Source organism: Coenobita brevimanus, chromosome 14 (assembly GCF_032717465.1).
Source record: "Coenobita brevimanus isolate Jiangsu-jjx chromosome 14, ASM3271746v2, whole genome shotgun sequence".
Classification (NCBI taxonomy): domain Eukaryota; kingdom Metazoa; phylum Arthropoda; class Malacostraca; order Decapoda; family Coenobitidae; genus Coenobita; species Coenobita brevimanus.
In genome coordinates this window covers 22,964,011-22,987,447 of record NC_136967.1, presented here as the reverse complement: position 1 = coordinate 22,987,447, position 23,437 = coordinate 22,964,011, and the positions used below count along the sequence as shown (strand labels likewise).

At 41.7% G+C, this 23,437-nt stretch overlaps 1 protein-coding gene across 1 annotated transcript; it reads left to right on the top strand.

Annotated features, from left to right (window-relative positions):
- Window positions 1-2,396: 2,396 nt before the first annotated feature.
- On the top strand, window positions 2,397-21,483 carry LOC145389542 (uncharacterized). The gene is made up of 2 exons (XM_080264813.1): window positions 2,397-2,908; window positions 21,357-21,483. Exons 1-2 carry the CDS (start codon window positions 2,397-2,399, stop codon window positions 21,481-21,483), a joined length of 639 nt encoding a protein of 212 aa, XP_080120939.1.
- Window positions 21,484-23,437: the final 1,954 nt, after the last annotated feature.

The window sequence follows — 23,437 nt, the reverse complement described above, 5'->3', positions numbered from 1 at the left end:
TATAGATTAGTGCGCCGATAGAGTGCAAATACCAGACACTCTTATAATGAACCATGAAATCCTTTAATAAAGAAGTATATAATATTCATGATCAGCAAATCACGTTTCGTAGAACGTCTGTTGGATGTTCAAATATTAACGGATTCTAATGCCCGTCATTTTTAATGCATCCCTAGTCGTAATCTCCTTTCGTGTAATCCATCTAAAGAATCTAACCATCCTGATTACCCTCGCTAGGTCACATACACATTCTTTTCCTCTCATTATATAGCTAATAGATCTCAGGCATAATTTTTGCCGGATCACCCCATTAAGCCATTACAGTGGAAGTAGCCACTCGTGTGCAACTCCACGATGTGACAGCGCCGTGAGGGAATGGACGTCCAGAGCCCCCAGGCGGTGGTGGGTGGAAGGAATCACGGTGCCTCACGCCACACCGCACCGCACCCCCGTTATCCCCATGCCGCTTGCTCACCAGCGACCGTACTCTCATTGGCATAAGAGGCTTCGTAAGACGCATCTTGATATTAGTCAGCAACAATAACATGTATGCATTAGGTAAAAGTCATCGGTAAGGAAGAGGCGTTACAAAATACGGTAAGCCAAGGAGAATATAGACCTGTGATGTAAAAATCTTGCCGGCAGTTCCTTGAATTAATCGGGGGTTTTGGTGTGTATGGTGCCTACTCAGTCCCGTTGAATAACCCTACTGTATGTCGTAACTGTAAGGACACTCTTCCCTCCTCAGTCAGTTAAACAATCGTCGTTCATTCCCATAAACATATCATGTTGCCGTGCATTCATTCGTCTGCCTAAGCTTGGTGGAGATTTCCGTACTTTTATAAGGAATCTTTGGGCTCTTCGTTCTTTCCACAGCATTTATTCATGACTAACATCATATTCTAGTTTAAAACTACAGTTCAACAGTCAAACTGGAGATGACCATTTTAGGCCAAGTTGCAGCGGCCAGCTTTATATATTTTCATCCGTTTTGTATAATGTTTTCTTATATTTTGCATATTAAGACGTTCTTTATCACACAAAGTAGTGTACTCATATACTTTCTCAAAATATTGTCAAGAACGACTTGGTCTTAATAGAAAAGGACATAAAGAGGAATTCTGAATGGCTTTCTGTTAAAATGTTGATTCAGTAAAACCGACTAATTTCTATACTGTCTGTTCATTAAATTTCTCTGTATTTATCTGTCAACTACTAATGAGAAAAGATGCTATGAGCCCTTCAGCTCACAACACGTTAAGTACACAACAAACGTCGGGAGAGAAAGTCTGAGACATAGCAGTAGGTCCCCAGCCCGTCCCATCTTCCCTCCTGTCCCACAAGACACTGGCCCGGGTAGAGCGTTCTTCGTTACGTTATGTCCTTCCTTTTTGCATTATGTATCCATCTTTCCTTCTAGCTGGTCCGCCTTCGCATAATACAAACCGCCATGCACACACCGCTTAGTTATCGGGCATTCACCGAAGTTTAACATTAAAGCTCGTGTAATGTGGAAGCGATCTAGTTAGCGTAATTACCCCATGACGCTCCGTTGTCCCGCTCATGGCTGGTATATAAGGCAGGGAGGAAGTGTCACCCGGCAGTAGAGCGTGAGACGCCAGTGCGGGAGGACTGTGTCGCATTTTTACATCTTGCCTTGCTTCTTTTTACCGTTGTTAGTATATTTTCTGTTGACTTAAAGCGTTATAACAAATTAGTTGTTTATATATTAAAGTAACTTTCACTGACAATGGAAGCTGTTTGGGAATGTCACGTAGTAGTCTTAGTGTATACATGGATACAGTAATACTTCATACATACGAACAGTTCAACACGATAAGGCAAAATAATGATCAGAGCATGACACGAAATTATTAATTTTGAAGCTGTACGTAGACACCAATACTTAAAGTTTAGAAACCCACCCAACTTTATAAGCCTATACTCTATAAGGTATTAACTCTAAGAGCTTCCACTTAATTGTTTTTACCATCATCGCCCTGACCTAAGAATGAGGTTTGGGGATTTACATATCTAAATCGGTGGTGCTGTGATTGGTGTACTGTAGGTGTGGGATTAGCGGCAGCAGCAAGGAACTTAGGTTGCATCCTAACACCCGTCTGACCGGTGGGAAGGACGTGCCCCTCGGCCCTTGCCTTTATGTTGCCCTGGCCGGTTTGGGGATGGTCGAAAGGTTAGCTATGGGTGGCTCGGGTTACTGAGGAGACTGGTGAAAAAGAGACCTCACTGTCATATATTATAAATGAAACTGTCTAATATTTTCTGAAGTTTACTGCTATTTTAATAGTTGTTCGGTATAACTATGTTCTGTGATACGGCACGTGTCAGGTGTACTATAACCTTATAACATATTTTTCCTCTTTTTGCACTTCCAGATGCTGAGCAAGGTGGTGTTCGTGGCAATGGTGAGCGTGGCGTGTGCCGCCTCCGTAGCTGTTGAAAAACAGGGCCAGGTGGCTCAAGCCAGAGACACCCACGGTGGCGGTGGCGGGCACGGCTCCTCATACGCCGCCCCCGCCCCGGCACAGTCCTATGACGACGGCGGTTCCCAGGGCAACCTCTACTATTACTACTACCCCGTCTCAGAACACGATACCTACGAGGTCTCCGATGGCGGCTTCGACATCTTTGCAGCGATCATCCTACCTCTGCTGATCCTGGGCGGCATCTTGCTGCTGCTGTCTTCTCTCACCTTCACACTCACCACCCAGAGGTCTCTCGCTGACGACTCTCTCCAGCCCTCTTTCATGGATCAGCTCCATGACGAGATTGAGCGAGTTTTCTATGTCTATCTTAACGCCTTCGAAAGCGAGCAGTGCCTGCAGAGGACTATCTGCGAAATGGGCGCCTACTCTAAGGACTTCAAGGGGAAGGACTTTGTTCTCGAGTAAGCTGCTGCTATTTTCAGTTTGCATGGCGCTTCATGTACCAATTAACTTTTGTATCCTTCTCCAAGTCTAACTTTTCCTTGCGCAAATAATGATAAACCATAGCATTCCAATCTTTACTACTAAATGATACTGGCAAATTTCTCAGTTTTGCACGAGCTTTGTTCACCATATGTCTATCTATCTATCTATCTATTGTCAGACGCCTTAATCCCGTTCGGGGTGGCCACAAACAAATCGCCTCCACGTCGCCCTGTCCCCCGCCATTTCACTGCCCCGCTCCCAACTCACACCCTCCTCTCTCATATACCTCTCCACCCCATCCCTCCATCTCATCCTCGGCATCCCCCTCCCTCTTCCCCCTTCCATCTCACTCACATACACTCTCTTCGTCAGTCTTTCACCATATGTCTAAATTTGAAAATCTAAATACCATTTTTATGAAACACCAAAATACGCATTAAAGTAATTTATCCGATTAACCTACCTACAATTATTCAGAAATATAGTGAACACGATTCTTTACTGCACCTTAAAACGAAGCTACTTGAGAAAAAACTGACACTTGCCTAGTGTACTACCTGGCTCGTAAAGAACGAAATAATGCATCCCTCTCCAGTAACTCACATGCTAGTATTAATGTCTTTGCCAACAAAACACACACACACACACACACACACACACACACACACACACACACACACACACACACACGGACCTTAACTCAAATATTATATAACATGATAAAGTAAATGCAACTAGGTAAATATATAGGTTTGCTCATCTGCTGCACCCTTATTATCCTATCCCTGTCACACCTATAATATTCAACCTTTGCCAACCCATAACACCCAGTCCCTGTCACACATATAGCTCCCAACCACTGCCACACTCTGTAACACCATTCCTCACACACCTACTGTAGTAACCATCCACCCCTGCCACACAGTAACACGTATCCCTGCCACCCCCATAACACTCCATCCTTGCCTCACCCAATGATACCCACCCCTGCCACACACAGTGACACCAACCCCTGCCACAAACAGTTGCACCAGTCCCTGCCACACCCAGCTACACTCACCCCCGCCACACTCAGTAACACCCACACCTGTCACACCCAGTAATACCCATCTCTACCACCCCCATAACACCCCACACCCACCATACTGATGACACCCCAGCCCTGCCATTCCCATGACTTCCACCTCTGCCACATCCAATAAAACCACCCCTGCCATACCGGCAACACCCCACCCCTGCCATACCCACAACATCCCATCCCTTCAATACCCACAGAGACCCTATCCCTTCCACACCCATAAACTCCACCCCTACCACACCCAATAACACTCACCTCTGCTACACTCATCAACATCCAACCCTGTCACACCCATCAACACCCATCCCTGCCACACCCATGAACACTCATCCCTGTCACATCCACAACACCCATTCCTGCCACACCCATGAACACCAGCCCCTGCTACACCCATCAACACCCACCCCTGCTACACCCATCAACACCCACCCCTGCCACACCCACAACACCCACCCCTGCTACACCCAACAGCACCCATCCCTGCCACACCCATTGCACCCAACTCCTGACATAGCCACAGCATTCCACCCCTGCCATACCCATAAAACCCCATCCCTGCCACACCCATTGCACCCCACCCCTGCCAAATCCATAAAACCCCATCCCTGCCACACCCATTGCACCCCACCCCTGCCACACCCAACAGCACCCACCACTGCCATACCCATAGCATACTACTAGCATCCCTTCCCTGCTATACCCATAACATCCCACCCTGCCACTCCCAACAGCACCCACCCCTGCCACACTCAATAAAACCCACCCCTGCCTCATCCATAGCATCTCACTGCTGCCATATCCACGACACTCCACTCCTGTCATGCCCAAACCACCCAACACTTGGTACGCCCACAACACCCCACCCCTGCCAAATCCGGTAATACCCGCCCCTGCCACACCCAGTAACACCCCACCCCTACAACACCCATAACATCTCACCCCTGCCACACCCAGTAACAACCCTACCATTCCCGTCCAATCCTCCCCTGCACTTCAACTCAGGCTTATTTCTTATGTATGTCGTAATACCATTGGTAATGTGTGTGTGTGTGTGTGTGTGTGTGTGTGTGTGTGTGTGTGTGTGTGTGTGTGTGTGTGTGTGTGTGTGTTGCACTCTCAGCTTGCATCAAAGAACCTCAGATTTCTCCCCACAAGTGTGTCAGCATTTTTTAAGAACACTTTCATGATTTAACAGCTAGTTAACCTATCTTAACACTTACCACTGTATTCTTTCAAGATTAGCACACTTAACATGACTGGCATTTTACGTAGCCTAATATTTGTGTCCTTTGTTGGAGAGTTCCTTATTGTTCCATTACAAGTTGCTGCTGTCTACAACCAAACATTCAGTACTGAACATTCGTTACTTCACGATGAGCTGAGATGCCAGAGTGAACAATAAGACAGTATCCACTACCAGTGCGATGTTGACGATATACAGTGGTTAGTGCCTAAATGATTAAAGGCAGCGCATCGAACTGCACGTTAAGCGTTATGAACATTAATTATCATGCACAAACAAAATATAAATTAAAACAATTATGGGTCAATTGGCCAAAGTTATATTGCCTCACGAAATATTGCTTATACTGCATAAGGAATCTCAATTGTGTACCTCCATCAGCGTCCAACGGTTAGCGGAACTCTGTACACTGGTCATTGATCCCAAGACGTTGACCGGTGCAGCTCTGTAGTCTGTCCACGCCGCCAGGACTATAAGCCCATACCAACACGGTGGATCACCAACAAGCTGTTCCCTTTATCGCCCACACTACCTGATGTCTTCTCCATCCACCCCCATTCCCCTCCGGCCCTCCGTCTTCCCTCTGTAGCTTTTCCTCCTATCCTAATGTCTCTCTCATTACTTCTCCAATGCCTCTTTTCATTTCTCTTTCTCTGTGTGCCTCTTCCATTCCTTCCTCTGTTGTCTCTCCCCCTCCTCTCCAAGCTAGTGCTCTTTTCCTGCTATTTCATTTCCTCTCCCACATGTCTAGCCCCCTCCTGTCTGATGTCTCACCCCGTTCTTCTTCCTCCTCAAGGTTATCTCTTCTCCGTTCTCTCTTCCTTCAATGTATATATCTTATCTCTCCGTCCCATACCTACACTATAGTTATTCTCCCCATTTGGTATCATTCCCCTCCACCCTCGCCTAATGCCGTCTCCTCATCCCCCCCCCCTTGTAATAACTTAGGGTGTTCCCCTCCTACTCCCCCCTCTCCTCTCCTTGTTGATATTCTTTTCACACCTCCTTCCTCCTTGATATACTTCTCCCCCTCCTTCCCACCACCATTAGACCCCCCCCCTCCCTTCCCCTGGTGTGTCCCACTGCCTCACTCTTCCATGACCCTCTTTTTTCTGTCTTGGATCGCATGACATCACCATATCGCCTCTATCCTAGAGTCTCCTCTTTCGTCTGCAATACTAGTGCTGTCATCCTTCGCTGGTTTTGAGAGCATGAAAATCATAAGTGAGGAAGTATTTACATTTTGATATGCATGTAAATGCATATCAAAAATAATCTTTCCGTGTTTATTTTCTTCTTCACACGTCTGGTGGTCTAGTGATGAAATGCGCCAGACGGACCTACGGCCTTGTTCTGCGTGCGTGGATTCACGTATCTTAAAGGTGCTCGTGGCTTTTCGATCAGGGAATGCTATCAAGGGGTAGTTCTATCTCTTACCTTCAAAAATACGTTCTACGGTTGTCTGGTATACAGCCGCTATGCTCCTAGATGAAAGGGGGAGGAGAGCACTATGTGACTGGCATTTACTCTTCTAGCAGTTGTTTGAATAATACCTCCAATGGCCACCCTACAACTCATTCCTCAAAAGGACAAATTTGTTCATCATAAACCACCATAACTGTTCGTTTTTATACAATATTCCGCTTATTTTTATCAAGTAATTACAGAAAGCAGTTCCTTTGACATGTTTATTCTCATTAATAAATAATAATGTTTGACAAATATTTGATAGCACTAGTACTACCTGTTAGAAGATATTAAAATTTTCCATTGCCTAATTACTGAATGCCATTGCTCTCTCAGATGACACACGTCATACAGATGAATCGTCATGTGCGGTCTCAAGAGGTTTGTTTGAAAGCACAGTTTACTGATTATGACTTGAGTCGCTAAAAGCAAGAGAAAATTGCATTGTGGTATCGTCACTGATTAGCTCTCATTGTAAGAACCGTGAAGGTGACATATTTGTAGTCATAGTTCGTTTTGGCAAATGATCCACTGCTCAAGCTTCATTTAAGGTAAACCAATGGGTAGCTTAGTATTAGCAAAACCGAACTGCTGCAAAGCTCCTTGAGAGGAACAGAATGAGAAAGAGGAAATGAGTACATTAACCCTTTCCCCGACAGGGGTTTCTCGCTGCTCGATAACGTAGTTTGCTGTATCCATTATAAGATCCTAACTGTCAGTTCACTGTCAGAGCAGATGTTTTTGCTCATTACACACCACTACAAAATGAGATGAAGAGAGTTCACTAGGAAACTACGATACAATTTACGCAGACATGCTGTATGTGTCAGGAGAATTATACTTTTGATTTCATTAACCGCGATGAACTACAAGTTCACAGATGAAATCAGAAATGAGACCGTTTTGAGTATTTGCTAATAATACTACAATTGTTGCCTCTCGGGTTGTTCAAGATCTCTAGTGTGAGTTACCTGACAAAATGAACACCACTGTGACTAACTAACATTGTTAAACTCTGTACTTCATATAATGATTGAACGTCTCTTCCATTGTTAAGCTTCATTTTTAGATGAAAATATTCACTTCACGAAACGTAATTCGTAGTGAATGGATCATAAACTATCACAATTCGTCCCTTCACTGCGAGAACTCTCCTCAGAGCTGGCTATAATCATCTGTAGGTGGCAAGAGAAATATAAAAAGGTGTCATCATACTGGAAGAGTTAAGATATGTTGACATCGCTTTAAAACCCATCCCACTAGCGCAAATACATAGACAGCAGGAATAAACAAACTGTTGAAGGAGGATGTAAACTTATGACCGGCACCACGGAGGCACTCTCTCGACATGCACCAGCCGTTTATCCAAACCACATGTAGGCACGCACCGTACACTGGACAAGGAAAATATTGAGACACCTGCTGTGCTCTACATTCTCAAGCAAAAGACGAAGAATTTTAACGTACTGTATGGGTTGTCTTGCCGTAGGTTTTTTTTTTCTTTTTTTTTCTTTTTTTTACAGCGCCACTCATGAAAGTAAACTAATGCCAGGTATATTTTCAACCTGAATTTTAGTTAATCGGAAATCCCAGGCACACTAAAGCAAGCAGCGAGATATACATAATTTTGATCAGTGGGTAAAGATGCTTGTGTTGACTGTTCCTTGAGAGACTTGAGGACCTTTATAAAGTCTGACCAGTACATCGCGGAAATGTCGAACACTTCAAAACAATGTATTAACACAGAGAAGACTTTGGATAGATTCCATTATTTTTACCCTCAGACCTCGTTAACTTTCCTGGTGAAAAGTAAAATTGTCTGGTGAAGGACAGAGTGAAATAGATAAGTTGTTGCCTAACGGTTAGGGTTAAATCAGGACAGCTTTTTGGAATTCAAACCTTGAAAAAATTTTCTGTGGCGAGTAAAATTGTTTAGCGTTAGCCAGAGTATAGACATATTGCTCCCCAAGGCTAAGAAATAACCCGTAGGTCCAACTGTATTACTCAGGAATACCAAGCAGCCCAGAGTATTTGGAGAAACATCCTTCAAGTTCAAAGTTGTTACTCAGAATCACCAAGTACACTAAAATATGTAGAGAAATCTCAAGGCCAATAACATTTAACGTGTGGCTGAAGCTACCTCTTTTACTGAGTATAATAAACACTCTCAACAAGTATAAACAGTAAACACGCTCAGACAGGCCAGGCACACCTAAGCATATGGAGAAAACATCGTTCAGCTCCAATTTTGTCACCCATAAATACCAGGCAACAAATCATTTAACCTCCTTTTGGTCCATGTTTGTTACTGAGAAAAAACATGCAAATCAAAACATACGGGAAAACATCGCATAAATCTGGCTTTTTTACTCAGAGATATCAGACACACCAAAATTACACTGTACTTCTTTTGTTGACCATACCTCACACACTTTCTCAACAACAAGCAGCACAAGCACGGATCAGGCAGGCATCTCCCAGCCGTCACCGCTCTAGATCCAACTTTCGAAACCGAGCGAGAGTGCGTGTTGACCATTTTCCCGCGACGGATACTTTTCTCCGGACAATTAGCCCTCGTGACGGGTTCCGGGAGTGACTCGAGTGCTTACCAGGAGGAGAGAGTTCGCTGGCGGTTTCTGTCGCACGCTTTTTAATAAGTCTTGTACGCTTCCCACGAGTGTTTTCAGCTAAGGGGAGATTTTTCGAACTGGGCGGCTTACACTATTATAACCTTCATTACTTCATTATTGAAGCTAGTATGGTAGCACCTGACTAGTATAGCTCCACTGATCACTGGGATGCACAGGCTTCTTCGTCACGTCAAAGCACTGCCCCTTCGAAGAAATCAGGAATTAGTTAGAATATTCCCAAACATATTTAATCGCGTTAGAGTTTCATCTCTGCTCTAATTATTACCCTTTCACAAATATTGGTAGACAGACCCTTTCCTTGCTTAACAAAAGAATCAGCTTGAATCATAATCGTCGTACTGATGATGTTAATGGACTGTTTGTAACTCCTTCAGACAGAGAGGTCTTCAGTTAGATGAGTTTGCTCTCTTACTTCAAATATATCTTTTCCATTTCAATCATGTAATCACTGGGCAATTACGTTTTAGTGACATAGCAGGACTTCTTACAGAGACGGATTAATCAGTTTCAATTTATAGTGCCATCAATACACGACATCTTTCCCAAGGGAACAGAATGGCCTGGGTCTCAACCTCATGATGATGATGATGTTGACGAGGAGGAGGAGGAGGAGAAGGAGGAGGAGAAAAAGGTTAGCGAGAATAAAACACGATAAGTGCCGTCATAGTGAAGAGGAATAGTTGTCCGGCAGCGAGAAGATATTATAATTATAAGCTGTCACCATACCGACGGAGATAGCTCTTTTATGGTCCGGAACAGCTCTAGTATCTTAGTCCAGCTAAAGCCAGACTGTAGTATTCGGGTAAGAGTAATTGACAGGAGGCTGAAAGTGTCAAGTTACTGTTTGGAACTTTAGTCACTGGAAACAGGGAAACCCGCCCACTTTCTGCATGGTCGACAGAGGCACTAGTAATGGATGTTATGAAGGCCTCACCATATGGCACTTCACTTTATGCCCTCTGTTACTACGATTTCATTTTTATTATGTTCTTCAGATTTTTCTATTACTTTTTTTCAGCTTAGGGGAGGTCTCTTGCAGTGAAAGAATTAAAAGTAATACCCATTAGCTTCTTTCAGTGCAGTGACGTCCTTTGCGTTTATTCATAATACCCCCGAAGGGAATTATTCAAGTTAAGAGGGACCTTTGTAACGCATGGGTAACAAACACTGTCCATTGAACCTTTCACTTTGATGACGTTTTCTTCATTTTCTTATTGTTACCGCCAAACGATGTTATTCAGATAGCCCCAGGACGTCTATAACCTTTTTTTTTCGGTTTATTGACAGTTTTATTCACCTTATGAGAGATTTTCCAAACCCCCTTTCAACATTGGACGTCTTTCCTGAAATTGATAAATCGTCCTGAAGCAACAAGAGTATGCTGTACTCATACAATACCTCAATGTTCTGGAAAAGAGGCATAATAGCATGTTAATGTAAATTACAGAGAAAGACGTGATGAAGACCAGACCATCTTGCTACTTTTTAGTTGTCCTATGTTTTGATGCTCACTTCTCAGTCGTCCTGACCAATAACCGACACATTTTAAGCCGAGTTCACTTTTCAGATATATATATATATATATATATATATATATATATATATATATATATATATATATATATATATATATATATATTCATTTTAATTAACCCTACCAAATTTCCAAAACGTCTACTAATTGCTGTATATTGGAGGAGAAATGAAAAGCTAATTTCTGTTAGCTGATTTAACTGTACAAACAGAAAAGTATTCCTGATAACTGATGCAGCTATTCCATAGGCTGCTAATCCGTCTCCATATCGTTGTGTTATATCAGTGGAGAATTAATGGCATCAATAGATGCCCCCTGCGTCTTTTTAATCCTTCACAAAAAGCGAACGCAAATTCAAGACATTGTTAGTTACATTTTCAGAAAACTTGTGACTCTAAATGTTCACACCCCATGCATATCTATCCAGCTTTTCCAACTCTTACCATCCTTCTTCCACCCCCCCCCCCACCCTCCATAACCAGGTACCTGGGGCTATGTAATGATAGGCAAGAAATTTTTTTTTTTTTTTTTTTGCCAGACGCCTCAATCCCGTTTGGGGTGGCCACAAACAAATCGCCTCCAAGTCGCCCTGATTATTGATAAAAATAGAGGTAGTGCATTTGTTGCACTTAAATTCTTAAATTACTCAACAACATGAGGTACAGCTAAAAATTTTACGTTGACTCAAGTTCATAGGTCTTTGCATTTTGAGCTTCTCATAGTTGTATAAATAATGGTTGACTGGCTGCATCGGAAGTAAACAGTATCATAAAGTAGAGGGAAAAACGTTGTCTTCTCGTCCACGTCATAAAATCCGTACTCAGCGTAATCGTAACGGCAGTTCATCTTTAATTTAAGTAACAATTTAAATATTTAAATATTATAACATTTAAAAATATAATTCAATTTGAATATCTATATATTTAATTTAGATATTTAAATACTCATACTTGCACCTACATATTATGTGCAAGATGAACACAGTTTATATAATCATAACTGTGTATTGCTGTCACGATTAAAAAGCATACCCTTGGTGGGGCAGTGACAGTATCGTTCTTACTTGGATCACTACTTCACGCAGAGCTAAAGTCCTGAATGCTGCCAAATAATTTACTTAGTACAAAAAATTATCTTGTTAACCTTAAACTGTGTTTTAGATTCAAGAGTCATTGTTCATCTTAGGAGACTCCTCTGTTGAAATCCCGGTGTGGTTTGTGTAGCTGCGTAACAACCTAGAGATTGTAATATAATCGTAATATTAGGGTAATTCTGCTCGGGCAACTCGTTTTTCCATTAATAATCACAACGGTAGTCATACGTGCTCTCCTGTTTAAGTTTCTGTTTATTCTTTCGTCTGTGTACGGCAAAAGACATACCCCAATCTCATCATTACACAGGTATGTTTTACATTTTACACTTAGACTGTAAAGGTTGCCCCAAACAGGATAAATTTACATGACTTTACACAGGAAATAAATACCTGTGCTAAAGTGCGTCAACAGCAGAGCGATAGCTAAGGACCCATCTCGGTACAGTACCAATTTTCTCCTGGATCTGCGGCCTGCCATTATACCCAGTGATGTTCAAAATAAAGCAGCAGTTTGGGATCTCTGTTCAATATGTACGTTGCCGTAACAGCCTAGTAATAGGTCAGGGCAACCTTTACAACTCCTTTAAGGCTGCAATTAGCGTGGAGGTGGATCATAACATTCTGGTTAGACCATGTTGGTGAGGTTCACTTGTACGTTCTCGCAGCCGTCCGTAAAACATTAAATGCGCTTTCCACTTAATAATAATAACAGTGATAATAATAATAATAATAATAATAATAATAATAATTAATAATAATAATAATAATAATAATAATTAATAATAATAATAATAATATTAACAATAAAAATAATAATGATAATAATAATAATAATAATGCAAGTCTGCAAATACACTGGCTGTTGTATTTATACTCTGCAAGAAGTAGCTCAGTATGTTGTGAAAGACAGTTTTTTTGTGTGTTCAGCATAATCAAAAGTGTGGCAGGTGGCTGGGCTGAGTGACGCGTCGGGCGGTTACAGACAGATGGTCGCCCCGAAACTCGTGTTGGACCGTAATGCTGGATCTCTCTTTACCGTTAATGCCTTTGTACATCCACCCTACTGTCACGGACGAAAGTTTCCGAACGTTCACACCACGTAATGCCGTATGTTTGTTTCGTTCCTCTCGGTGAAAATGACAAACGTGAGCTTTACCCACTATCATCTGATGGCAGTTAGTGCTACTATACGTACTGTATGTCCGACTGCATGTATCTAAATCCCCCCTCCTCCACTTATGAAAGAGGGAAACAGGGTCAGGATTATGATGATGATGATGATGATGATAATGATGATGATGACGATGATGATGATGATGATAATGATGATGACGATGATGATGATGAACAAACACTCAGTAATCTGCCCATACTTTTTCCACCAGAATGTACCACTGACCATTACGATCCTGTTTTCAGAAAACTCCCTTACACTTTGACGCTAAATCTTTTCAGGAAAACATTGCAAACCTACAACAAGGACATACAGAACTTGAACAGAAAATGCGTTGTGTCTGAGCAAGAGGCCGAAAATACAGGTTTGTGGCTTTCAGTGACAAGCCTCCCTGCTAACCCCCCACCCTCCCTCCCGTGTACCCCCAGCTGAGTCATGCCATCTGCGGTTATGTTGCCTTAATCGTGTTTGCTGAAGCTCATGCTGCGTATCTTCGCCGCTCCTCACAGGCGATATTGAGAAAAATACTTTAGTACAGTCGGATCTTCGAAAAGTAACATATGATAATCTTATACATTAATATGTCATCACAATGCTACACCCCTCTTCCCCATTTATACATAGCATCGAAAATAATAACTTTGCTTCTTTTAATAAAAATGGGAAATTATCTTTTGTAATTTCGCGTAAAACCACTGATCTTGCTATGGCAGATGTTCAAATATGGAACTGCCAGATGCATTAGGCAGTTTTCCTGCACTTTATTTACTGTCATCACGTGAAACTATAATCACAGAATTCAATATAAAGGTCGTGCCCAATTGTCGCCATGGAAAAGCAAAGTTTCAAATAATTAGTTCTCTAAATGAACAAAGTGGATAGGAGGGAAAACACAGGAAATAATTATATTTCCCTAACGCTACTGATTTACACAAAGCCAATCCCCGCACCAATTGTATTGTCGGCAAACTGTTCAAATTCTCTTGCATCCTTTTATGTCAACAGTTTAAGATCTGGAATGAGAGAGGTCAGATGAGGACGTGTTTTGTCTGGAGCCTGTAAGTAAATGGAAAAATATATGTAAGTAATGCTTTTTGCCCGCCAGGGAGACTGTATACGTTATGGTTCATGCATCCTCTATTACCGTCAATCTAAGTCTGAATAGCTGAATAGGGAGAGGTCAGATGAGTAAGAAGTGAGTGTGTTTGCTGCCTGCTTGAGCACACACACACACACACACACACACACACACACACACACACACACACACACACACACACACACACACACACACACACACACACACAAACACGCACCTCCGTTATGTCAGCAAACTGTGCGACGTGTTGCTAGCCCTCCAGCTGTGTTTGGACCCACAGGTACACAAATGCTTCCTGGACGCACAACCCTCTCCCCTCTCAGTGCGGTGACGTATACTTTACTTTATTCTTGATGTCTACACACGATTTTCTGTAAGGGAGAATATGAATAATATCTTTAGGACGTAGGAAAAATAAAATGAAAAATACATCACGCGGGTAAAGACAAAACTTCTCAGTACAAGAACTTAATATTTTATCCCTGCTACTTTCAGGTGATTGAATTCAATTGATGAGTTAGCTTCAGTAGTAAAGAGGCTGGTGAGGCTATATATAAAACATTTTCGGTGCGAAAAGTCTCTGTGAAGAATAAATTTACCTGAAGATAGTAAAAGTAGTAGTAAAAAAATACCTTATGTTGCTAACCAAGGAGACAGTCATGAACAGAGGTGTCATCTAAGGTGGTGGATTTTCATTCGACTTTTGTTACAACTAACCTCATTGTGATGCGGAATAACATTATAATGCAGTAGGTAGGTAAATAAGACAGACGGACAGACACAGATTGACAGACAGACACACAGACATAAAGACAAACTAATAGACAAACAAAGACAAACTTACAGACAGACATAGAGACAAACTGACACAGACGCAGAATGATATGTAGACAGGCAGATAAACTGACAGAGAGACAAACTGACAAACAGACAGACAGATAGATTGATTGATATACAAATAGAGAGGCAGATAGATAGATATAAATACAAAAAGAAAAATAGAAAGATAGAAAGACATAAATCAACAACTATGCCAGCGACACACACTATTTCATTCTTTCTTCGGCACCTGACGATTTTATTAAACTGTAAAGGGGGAGGGGGATCTTACAATGAATAAGTTAGTTAAGGTTATATCAAATTTCTCCAATTCGAGAAGTTTCTCCTAAGATGAATATAATCGTTTATAGGTAGGAACAGTAAAATAAGCTTCTACGATATATATATATATATATATATATATATATATATATATATATATATATATATATATATATATATATATATATATATATATATATGGAATGAGAGAGAACTGTATTTCATTCTTCGGGACAAGCAGATGCACCCCTATAAGAAGTGCTAATGATTATCCCTTTGGTATGACATATTTGCTTTGCATTTTCAATGGTTAATATGTAATAGATTCCATTGAAACCTTGAGCAGCATAAGGGATACAAATTCTCTTCACTGACCGCGTGACTGAAAATTGAAAATAAAAGAATCGTGAAATACTGATTTTAAAGAAATTCAAAACAGATGAAGGCTTAACTCGTTCAGCCTGAAATCGTTTTTTGGAGCTTATTCTTATTGTCACCTGAGGATTTATTCAACTTTAGGGGCGGCATCTTAAAGTAAATAAGCGAATACTATATCTATTTCCTCCAATTCGAAATGTCTGTCCTAAGCTGAATAAGTACGTTTGTAGACAGCAAGAGCATACTAAGGTACTTCGACATCGTACAGAAAAAAGTAATGGTCGTCCCCGTCACCAATCAGGCAGCACAAATCATAACTCAGCCACTGCAACACGCTCTGATTTTCAAGTCCTATGCCAGCCAGATGACACCAGCTGGTGATGCTCTGTTACCTGCTGCCTGTACTGGAAGTATGTTGACCACATAATCGGCCGTCTACAAGCTTTTCTGTTTTGTTGGGATGTGATAATATATGCTACAGTTCATCATTATCATCATCATCGTCACCTAAAGATGCGATAATTAAATAGCCCAAAGGTGATAACGGTGACGACAATATTTACCATTCTCTCACTCTGTAAACCGTTACTTGTAAAACAATGTTCCATTTCAAAATATGTATCACTTTAACTAAAGTGAAATCATTATTATTTTGAGCCTCAGTCTTGTCCATTGATTCGAAGTGCATATAATTATACTTTGAGGGTCACCACTAGTTTTCCAAACAGTGGTTGAGAATCACGAATCCATAGTTACCTCGGTCAGCCACGACAAGTAAGATATAACACTTCATAATACGACTGTCATTTTAGAGGACAGTCTTCGTTTCTCACGCAATGAACGATGGAGACTGGTAGTGGCTGATAATTGCTTTAGCCACCTTAGGAATAAAGTCCCTCCATACCATTACTGTTCACAGCAAGCCATTTCATACATTAAAGAAAAAAATCATTACGAAAGGTTTTGACTCTTGAATACGACTGGCTTGTGGTTATTGTAGTATTATAGTAAAGAAGAAATAATCGTACTGAAACTGTTAATGAAGATCATTTCTATCCCCCCCCCAAAAAAAAATGTCAGAGCTGAATGTCATTGCGATAATAGCAATAATTTAATTAAAATTCACAATTGCACCACGTTTCTAATCTCCGCATAAACGACATCACTAATAAGCTGATTAAATTGGTGTGGCGGTAGCAAGAGCACAGTATAGAAGACGCTACAATAGTAAACGGACTGAAGCCTGGTGCGCTGTACCATGGCTGATGAGTGGGTGGGTGAACGTCCTCTGCCCTGTAGTGTAGCGTCCCGTGGTTAAAATCTCACATTAAATAACAGTATCTCCGCCGCCAATTACCTCACTTGTAACGAGGGAAGCAAAACAAGCGGTTCATTATAATGCTGGTGTCCGAACCAGGGAAGATTGAGCTGAAGCAGACAACCCATTCAGTACGAGAACGCATTTTCTATTTTATTCGACATTTGAAAAGACGCAGGATGTATCACATGCTGAAACAGGGTAGAGTCTGGCGATATGATTTTCGTTCACACAGTTTCAAAAGTTATTCCTCAAGTTTTAACGACATGTGAAGCCACCCCACAAACACTGTCACACCGGTCCAGAATAAGACATCCCAGGCATCTCTTCGGTATGGACGGTGGGTATCCGTGCCGAAGTGGTGGCATGACATATGAAGATGTGTGCGTCATCTGTTGCACGCAGACTGCTCGAGAACAGACTGAGTAGTCTCCAACCAGACCCATGGACATGAAAAATTCACGAACATGAAATTTATCATAGATGAGACCTCCCACGGTGAACAGATTAGGATCAATCTCCTTTAAAGTCTTCGGTGCGATGATCTACTTTACTTTAATCTTGCCACCACCAGACAGTTAGCAAATATCCCCTCGTGTTTATGGAGTTAACTCCTCCAGTCCGATAGCGTAATTTTTAAGACTCTTGTTACCTGCAAACGACTTCATTGAGCTTCTGATTGACTTTCTAACTAGAAAGGTTAAAAAGAGCCTCCATTAACCTCTGCGCTAAAAGAAATCTCGTCCAAACTAAAAGTAGAAAGCGCTCAGAGAGCGCATACCTCAGCCAATGCCATTTGCCATTAAAAAGGATCCCAACCCGGATCCGTGGATGTAGGATCCGGATCCGAATCCGCCTCAAACTTTTATCAATTCTTTCTTGGTGCATGGCTCACCTTTCCACAAAATTTCATTGAAATTCATTTAGAACTTTTGGAGATATTGTGCGGGATACTCCGGAGTTGGATGCGTATCCTCCCCCAAGTTTAATCATTTCTTCCTTCAACCATGGCCCACCCTTCCACAAAATTTCATCAAAATCCGTTCATAACTTGTTGAGTAATCCTGCTAACAGACAGACGGACAGACAAGCAAACAAACCAACGCGGGGTAAAACATAACCTCCTTGAATGAGGTAATAACTGGGGCACCAATGACACACCCAAACAAGACTTGCTATGGTTAGCGGAGTTAATTACAGACATCATGGAACACTGAACTCCTCCTGGGAAACTCATCAACCAGTCATGCATATCCAGGTTAGAGTCATTAATGAAACATTATATCTCGATGTCTCTGTACCTAAGTCACGCTAGAATTATTTGACCTCTTCAGTCTTTTAGGCTTTCCTAAACTAAATTAGAAAAGTAAGTGGGCAGCCAGAATCTTGAATAAACCTCCCTCCCTCTCTCTCTCTCTGGGAGGGAAAAATTATTGTGGGCTTCTTGTCTTTGGTTCTTTCTTCCCTGCATAAAATAAAGAACAGAATAATTAACATGCCGTGGTTGATAATGAATTACTGGTTCATAATCCACATGTATGGGAACTCTCCCGACTCACCAGTAAGACGATGAAGATTATTTTGGCGCAGCAAAATTATAACAAAATTGGCTTCATCATACAGAAGGGTTATGTAAAAAAAAAAAAAAATCATCTATCATTTGAAAATTTTGTGTAACGGATGACCTCAGCTCGAGCTCCCCTGACCGCGGATATAACGGACTACCTCACCTCCCTTCATCATTGTCCAATTTGCTCAGCTATTTTTTACCTGATGCCTAAGTTTATAAGGCCACATTATATTTAGCTTTACATGTGGCAGTGTACGTAAATGAAATTATTTTTGACATGATCATGGTTCTGTAAAATGCTTCACCCAACATTCAGTAGCAAAATGTTCCTCTACATTGAAGAAAGATATGCCTGTTACTAAGTCATATTAAATCATATTAACATTAATATCATTGCAACACGCGACTGCTACTTTCCGTTTGCACAATGTACGTAAATCATCATGGAACTGCGGCGTCAGTTTATTCTACAGGATATGCACCGACACTGAAGGAAAAAAATCATCATGAGACCAGTATGAAATTTTGACTAGCTATGCAGAAACAATGGGAGGTAAAATACCGCTCTAAGTATTCTCAGGTATTGTTAATCACTTGATAACCTGATACTCGTATCATAATGAGAAGAACCGGCAGTTAAAAGGTTAATGTGCAATAAATTAATTTCTGTTAACCTCTGACATTTTCGTTGTGTGGTGTAGTCACGGAACTGTTAACATAATACCAGCCCTGTGCGGAAGCGGCTATTATTAGCAGCCATCCTGCCTTAGATGAGCCAGACACGAAACAGTGTATGAAGTAGGAAGTTTGTTCCTACTTCTAACATCCAATTTTCTTAACTTTTAATGAATATAGTGTTGAATGAGCGTGTTTCATCAAATTTATCAACCTCGGAAAGTCCTTCCTGTCTTTACTCCTCCCCCCTGCTTGGGATTTAGGGCACCGCACTCCTGCTGTCATCAGCCTACTCTGTCATGCTGCCTCTGACAAGAATTTTTCCCACAACTACAGTGATGTTTATCTGGGACGGCATGCTATTTCTCAAGTGACGGGCGCGTGGTAAGCACTGAGTCGAACTGTGTGTGGCTGACCCAGATATCGGTGATCAAATTGTCGTTCATCCCTGTGCAGTAATATGCCTGGCAGGGCCTGGTTCGGCGACACAATTCCCTCGCCGGTGTTGTGACACACATTCAAAGTGGGAACCAGTGCGCGCCTCATTGTAATGGTCGTGTTTACCATTGTTCCACTTGAATAGCTGTAGAAGCTGACCTCTGTACACAGCAGGGGTCATGGTCGAGCTGGGAAGGCTGTACGATGCACTGACTTTACGGAAGTGGTGAAACTGCAGCGGAAAACGGTACTTTCCAAAAGTGTTGTGTGCATTTTCCTTCACAGCCAATAACACTTCAGATCTGCGTCACAGTTTTCACACTGACTACCGAGTATGCTATGCATTAACTAAATACAAGCCCATGGACTGTGTTGATCTCAGTCGCAAGTTTGGTAAGTGTTCACAGATTACCTCACAAACAACAATACAAGTGTTCAGTATTGCCACCGCTGAATACTCTTTTCAACACTTTAGCCTCGTTATAGCCTGGAGAAGCTCACATCACCGCCTCATTGTGACAAAATTACATTGTGTAAGAAAAAAGTCATGGTTTTCACGCATGTCAGTATACATAACCCTCAAGAGAACCAGTTTTTGCTAAATAGTGAATTTGGGGGCTGCGCTTGGGTTCGTATTTATTAAAGATCTTAAGCAACTTGCAGGACATACAAGTGTCGCAAGCATCGTACAGTTATCAGAAATTGCTTTGTTTTTCTTTTCTTTTTCCACTTTAACATTTGCCCTAGTTTAGTTAGATGTGTTAGCATCTATACGAGTGAAGATAAAATAATGTTCAGGCAAACCCGCAGCCAACTGAAGCTCAAGATAGTTCGCAAATATAAAACCACCTAACTCTCTCCCAGCAAGCGTGAATTGACTGAAGCCGGAATAACCAGTCTGCGACGCCGGAACCACATCTCGTAACTTTTACTCTCCGTGAACTTGAAATCTTCTCGGTCAGGCCGGATCGTTATCTTTTTTATTTACTTTTTTTTTTTTCTTATCCTATAAATTCCGTGGGCGTGACCTCATGACAGAGACCGATATCTGGCGGTCACAGTAACTGTTCGTTGCTTTACCAAGAACACAAAAACTGTAACAGCCAATCACATTTTATCCTCTTTTGGATGGAGGGCCTGAGGCTAGGCTACAGTTGCCCAGTACTTTATTTCAAGGGAAGATGACTTGCCTACTATTCATGGGCCATTCCATGACTTCCTTGGAATGAAACCTGTGGAAGGCCTTCATCCCCACTGGAGCTTTGTATCCACTAGACCACCAGATGCCAGGAACACCACTATTTTATTTTTTTCATGTGTAAACCTTGCCCCTTGTTGCTGGGTCTGGTTTGAATTAAATTATATACACACAGGGGTTAGTGTAATATGCAAGCTCGATGGTTTTCAAATCTGATAGTGTAAACTCATCATTTGTATGATACCTGAAATTTTGAGGGCCTAGGGCATCCAAACACTTTGGAGTATATCCCACTGGCATTATTTTCTTATGATCATGACGGGCTTGATTTCCAAGTTTCATTCTCTGGTGCTGTTCCTCTCTTTTTTTAAGATAATGTTTATCTTATAACTTAAATTTTTTGCAGCCTGGTCGAGCCTCTGGTCCCTGAGGGCATGAAGAACAACCTGGCCATCTTCAAGAAGGCCGCCAGCTCAGGCTACGAGACAGGCAAGTGCAAGAAGTTCCGATGTGTGGCCCCCAAGCTACTGTAGAAGGGCCACCACGGCAACAGGAAGGACTTGACACATCGCTGAGGACACGGAACTTCAATTTCATATACCGGCTCTCATAAACCCAACAAGTTTCTTATCATCACATTTAGTCGTTCACACGTGGGTCTCGCAGCACGTTCCCCGGGAACACTGCTGGACAGAGTTATACCCGTCAGTCTTAGGACTGTCGTCGTTCGCTGCTGGTCAGCAACGACGCTCAGATCAAGAAAGCATTCAATAATTTATTTTTTGTATATTACTTTGAGTATTTATTATATCTTTTATACCTCCGAGTGATCCATGTTAAGTTTTTCTTGCGACTTTCTTCATATTTCTCAGGGTATTACTTTGTGTGAGCTTAACTTGCTTCCCCAAATTACACCTACTGCAGCACGACGTCCAACACGTCCAACCAGGCTGCAAGTGGCGGCATCCAGGCTTCCCCAGACACCGGGACTGCCGCCACACTGGACAGTATTAGCACGTCTCGTCTCTGATTCTTTCAGTGCCATGAATATCTCTTACCTTTGGAAATTATCTTAACATTAACAGTTTTCTTCACTGTTTAAAAAAGTAATGATAGTTTTCTTTTTCCTTTGTGTTACTGATAAAAAAAAAAAAAAAAATCTTTCCTTCCATTCACTTTCTAGAGTTATAAGATTTTTTTTTTACTTTTTCATTCACTACAGTGTTAAGAAAACCGGAAAAAATAGCTTTCTTTCTCTCTCTTTCCATTCAGTGATAAGAAAAACTTTGATGTCACCAGCCGATACAGGAACCAACCACGTAACTCAGTGGATTGATGTGACTGATCGATTACCATCCCGTTTAAGAATTTACACCACATCCCGACTGCCCGGCTCACATCTGTACATAGTTACATATCCTAAGTCTTTCACACGTCCTCTTCTTCCGTTTGTTTGGTTTGTTTCTGTATCAGTATGTCATGTGTAACCTTATTGTTTTTTACGTAAATGCACCTATAGTAATACGTTACTAATTTAGCTAAAAGGCTCAAAATACTTTGCAGTTCCTTTATTTTGTTAGAAATGTTACCCAAAATTTCACCATGGAAATCTAACAGAGCTTTGTAAATACAACGGCCTTTTCAGTAATTTGTGGTTTTATTATGTTCCCCATGATGCTATCTGTTTATCTATTGTCAGACGCCTCAATGCCTTAAGAGGTGGCCACAAACAAATCGCCTCTATGCCGCCCTATCCCCCGCCAATTCATTGTCTTCCCCCCAGCTAACACCCCCCCTCTCTCATATACCTCTCCATTCCATCCCTCCATCTCATCATTGGCCTTCCCATACCTCTCCTCCTCCCCCCCTCCACCTCACTCACATACACTCCCCTCGTTAATTTTTCGCCCTCCATCCACTTCATATCCACATCAACACCACAACGCTCCTTCACATCATTTGTCAATCTGTCTCTCCATGTAACTCCACATGCTCCTCCCAAATAACTCGTTTCCACTGCTCTCACTGTAGGCTTGTGTCCTTCCAACAAGGTGCAAGCTTCACTTCCATATGGTATAGTTGGTATCATAATACTCTCATGCAGCGACTTTTTTACTTTCATGCTCACTTCCCTATTTCTTATCACTGCTTTCAAAGAACCAGCAACCTTTCCTTCCTGCGCCCATTCAAGCACTTCTTCCTCTAAAGTTCCACCCTTACTCACCGCACTACCCAAGTACTGAAATGCACTCATTTTTCACATTTCCTCATCATCCAACCTCACTGAACAATCAGTGACTTCATTTCTCTCGAAGACTTACGCTTCCCTACATTCACCTTTAGATTCCGTTTCTTACACACTCTGTATGATACTGTATAGTGAATATTTATTTCTTATTTTCCTATTCCTTAGGCGCATTATTCAAGAGGTATTCTACCAGCTACTACTTACCCGAATAAGAAAACGAATTTCCCAGTATGAAAACG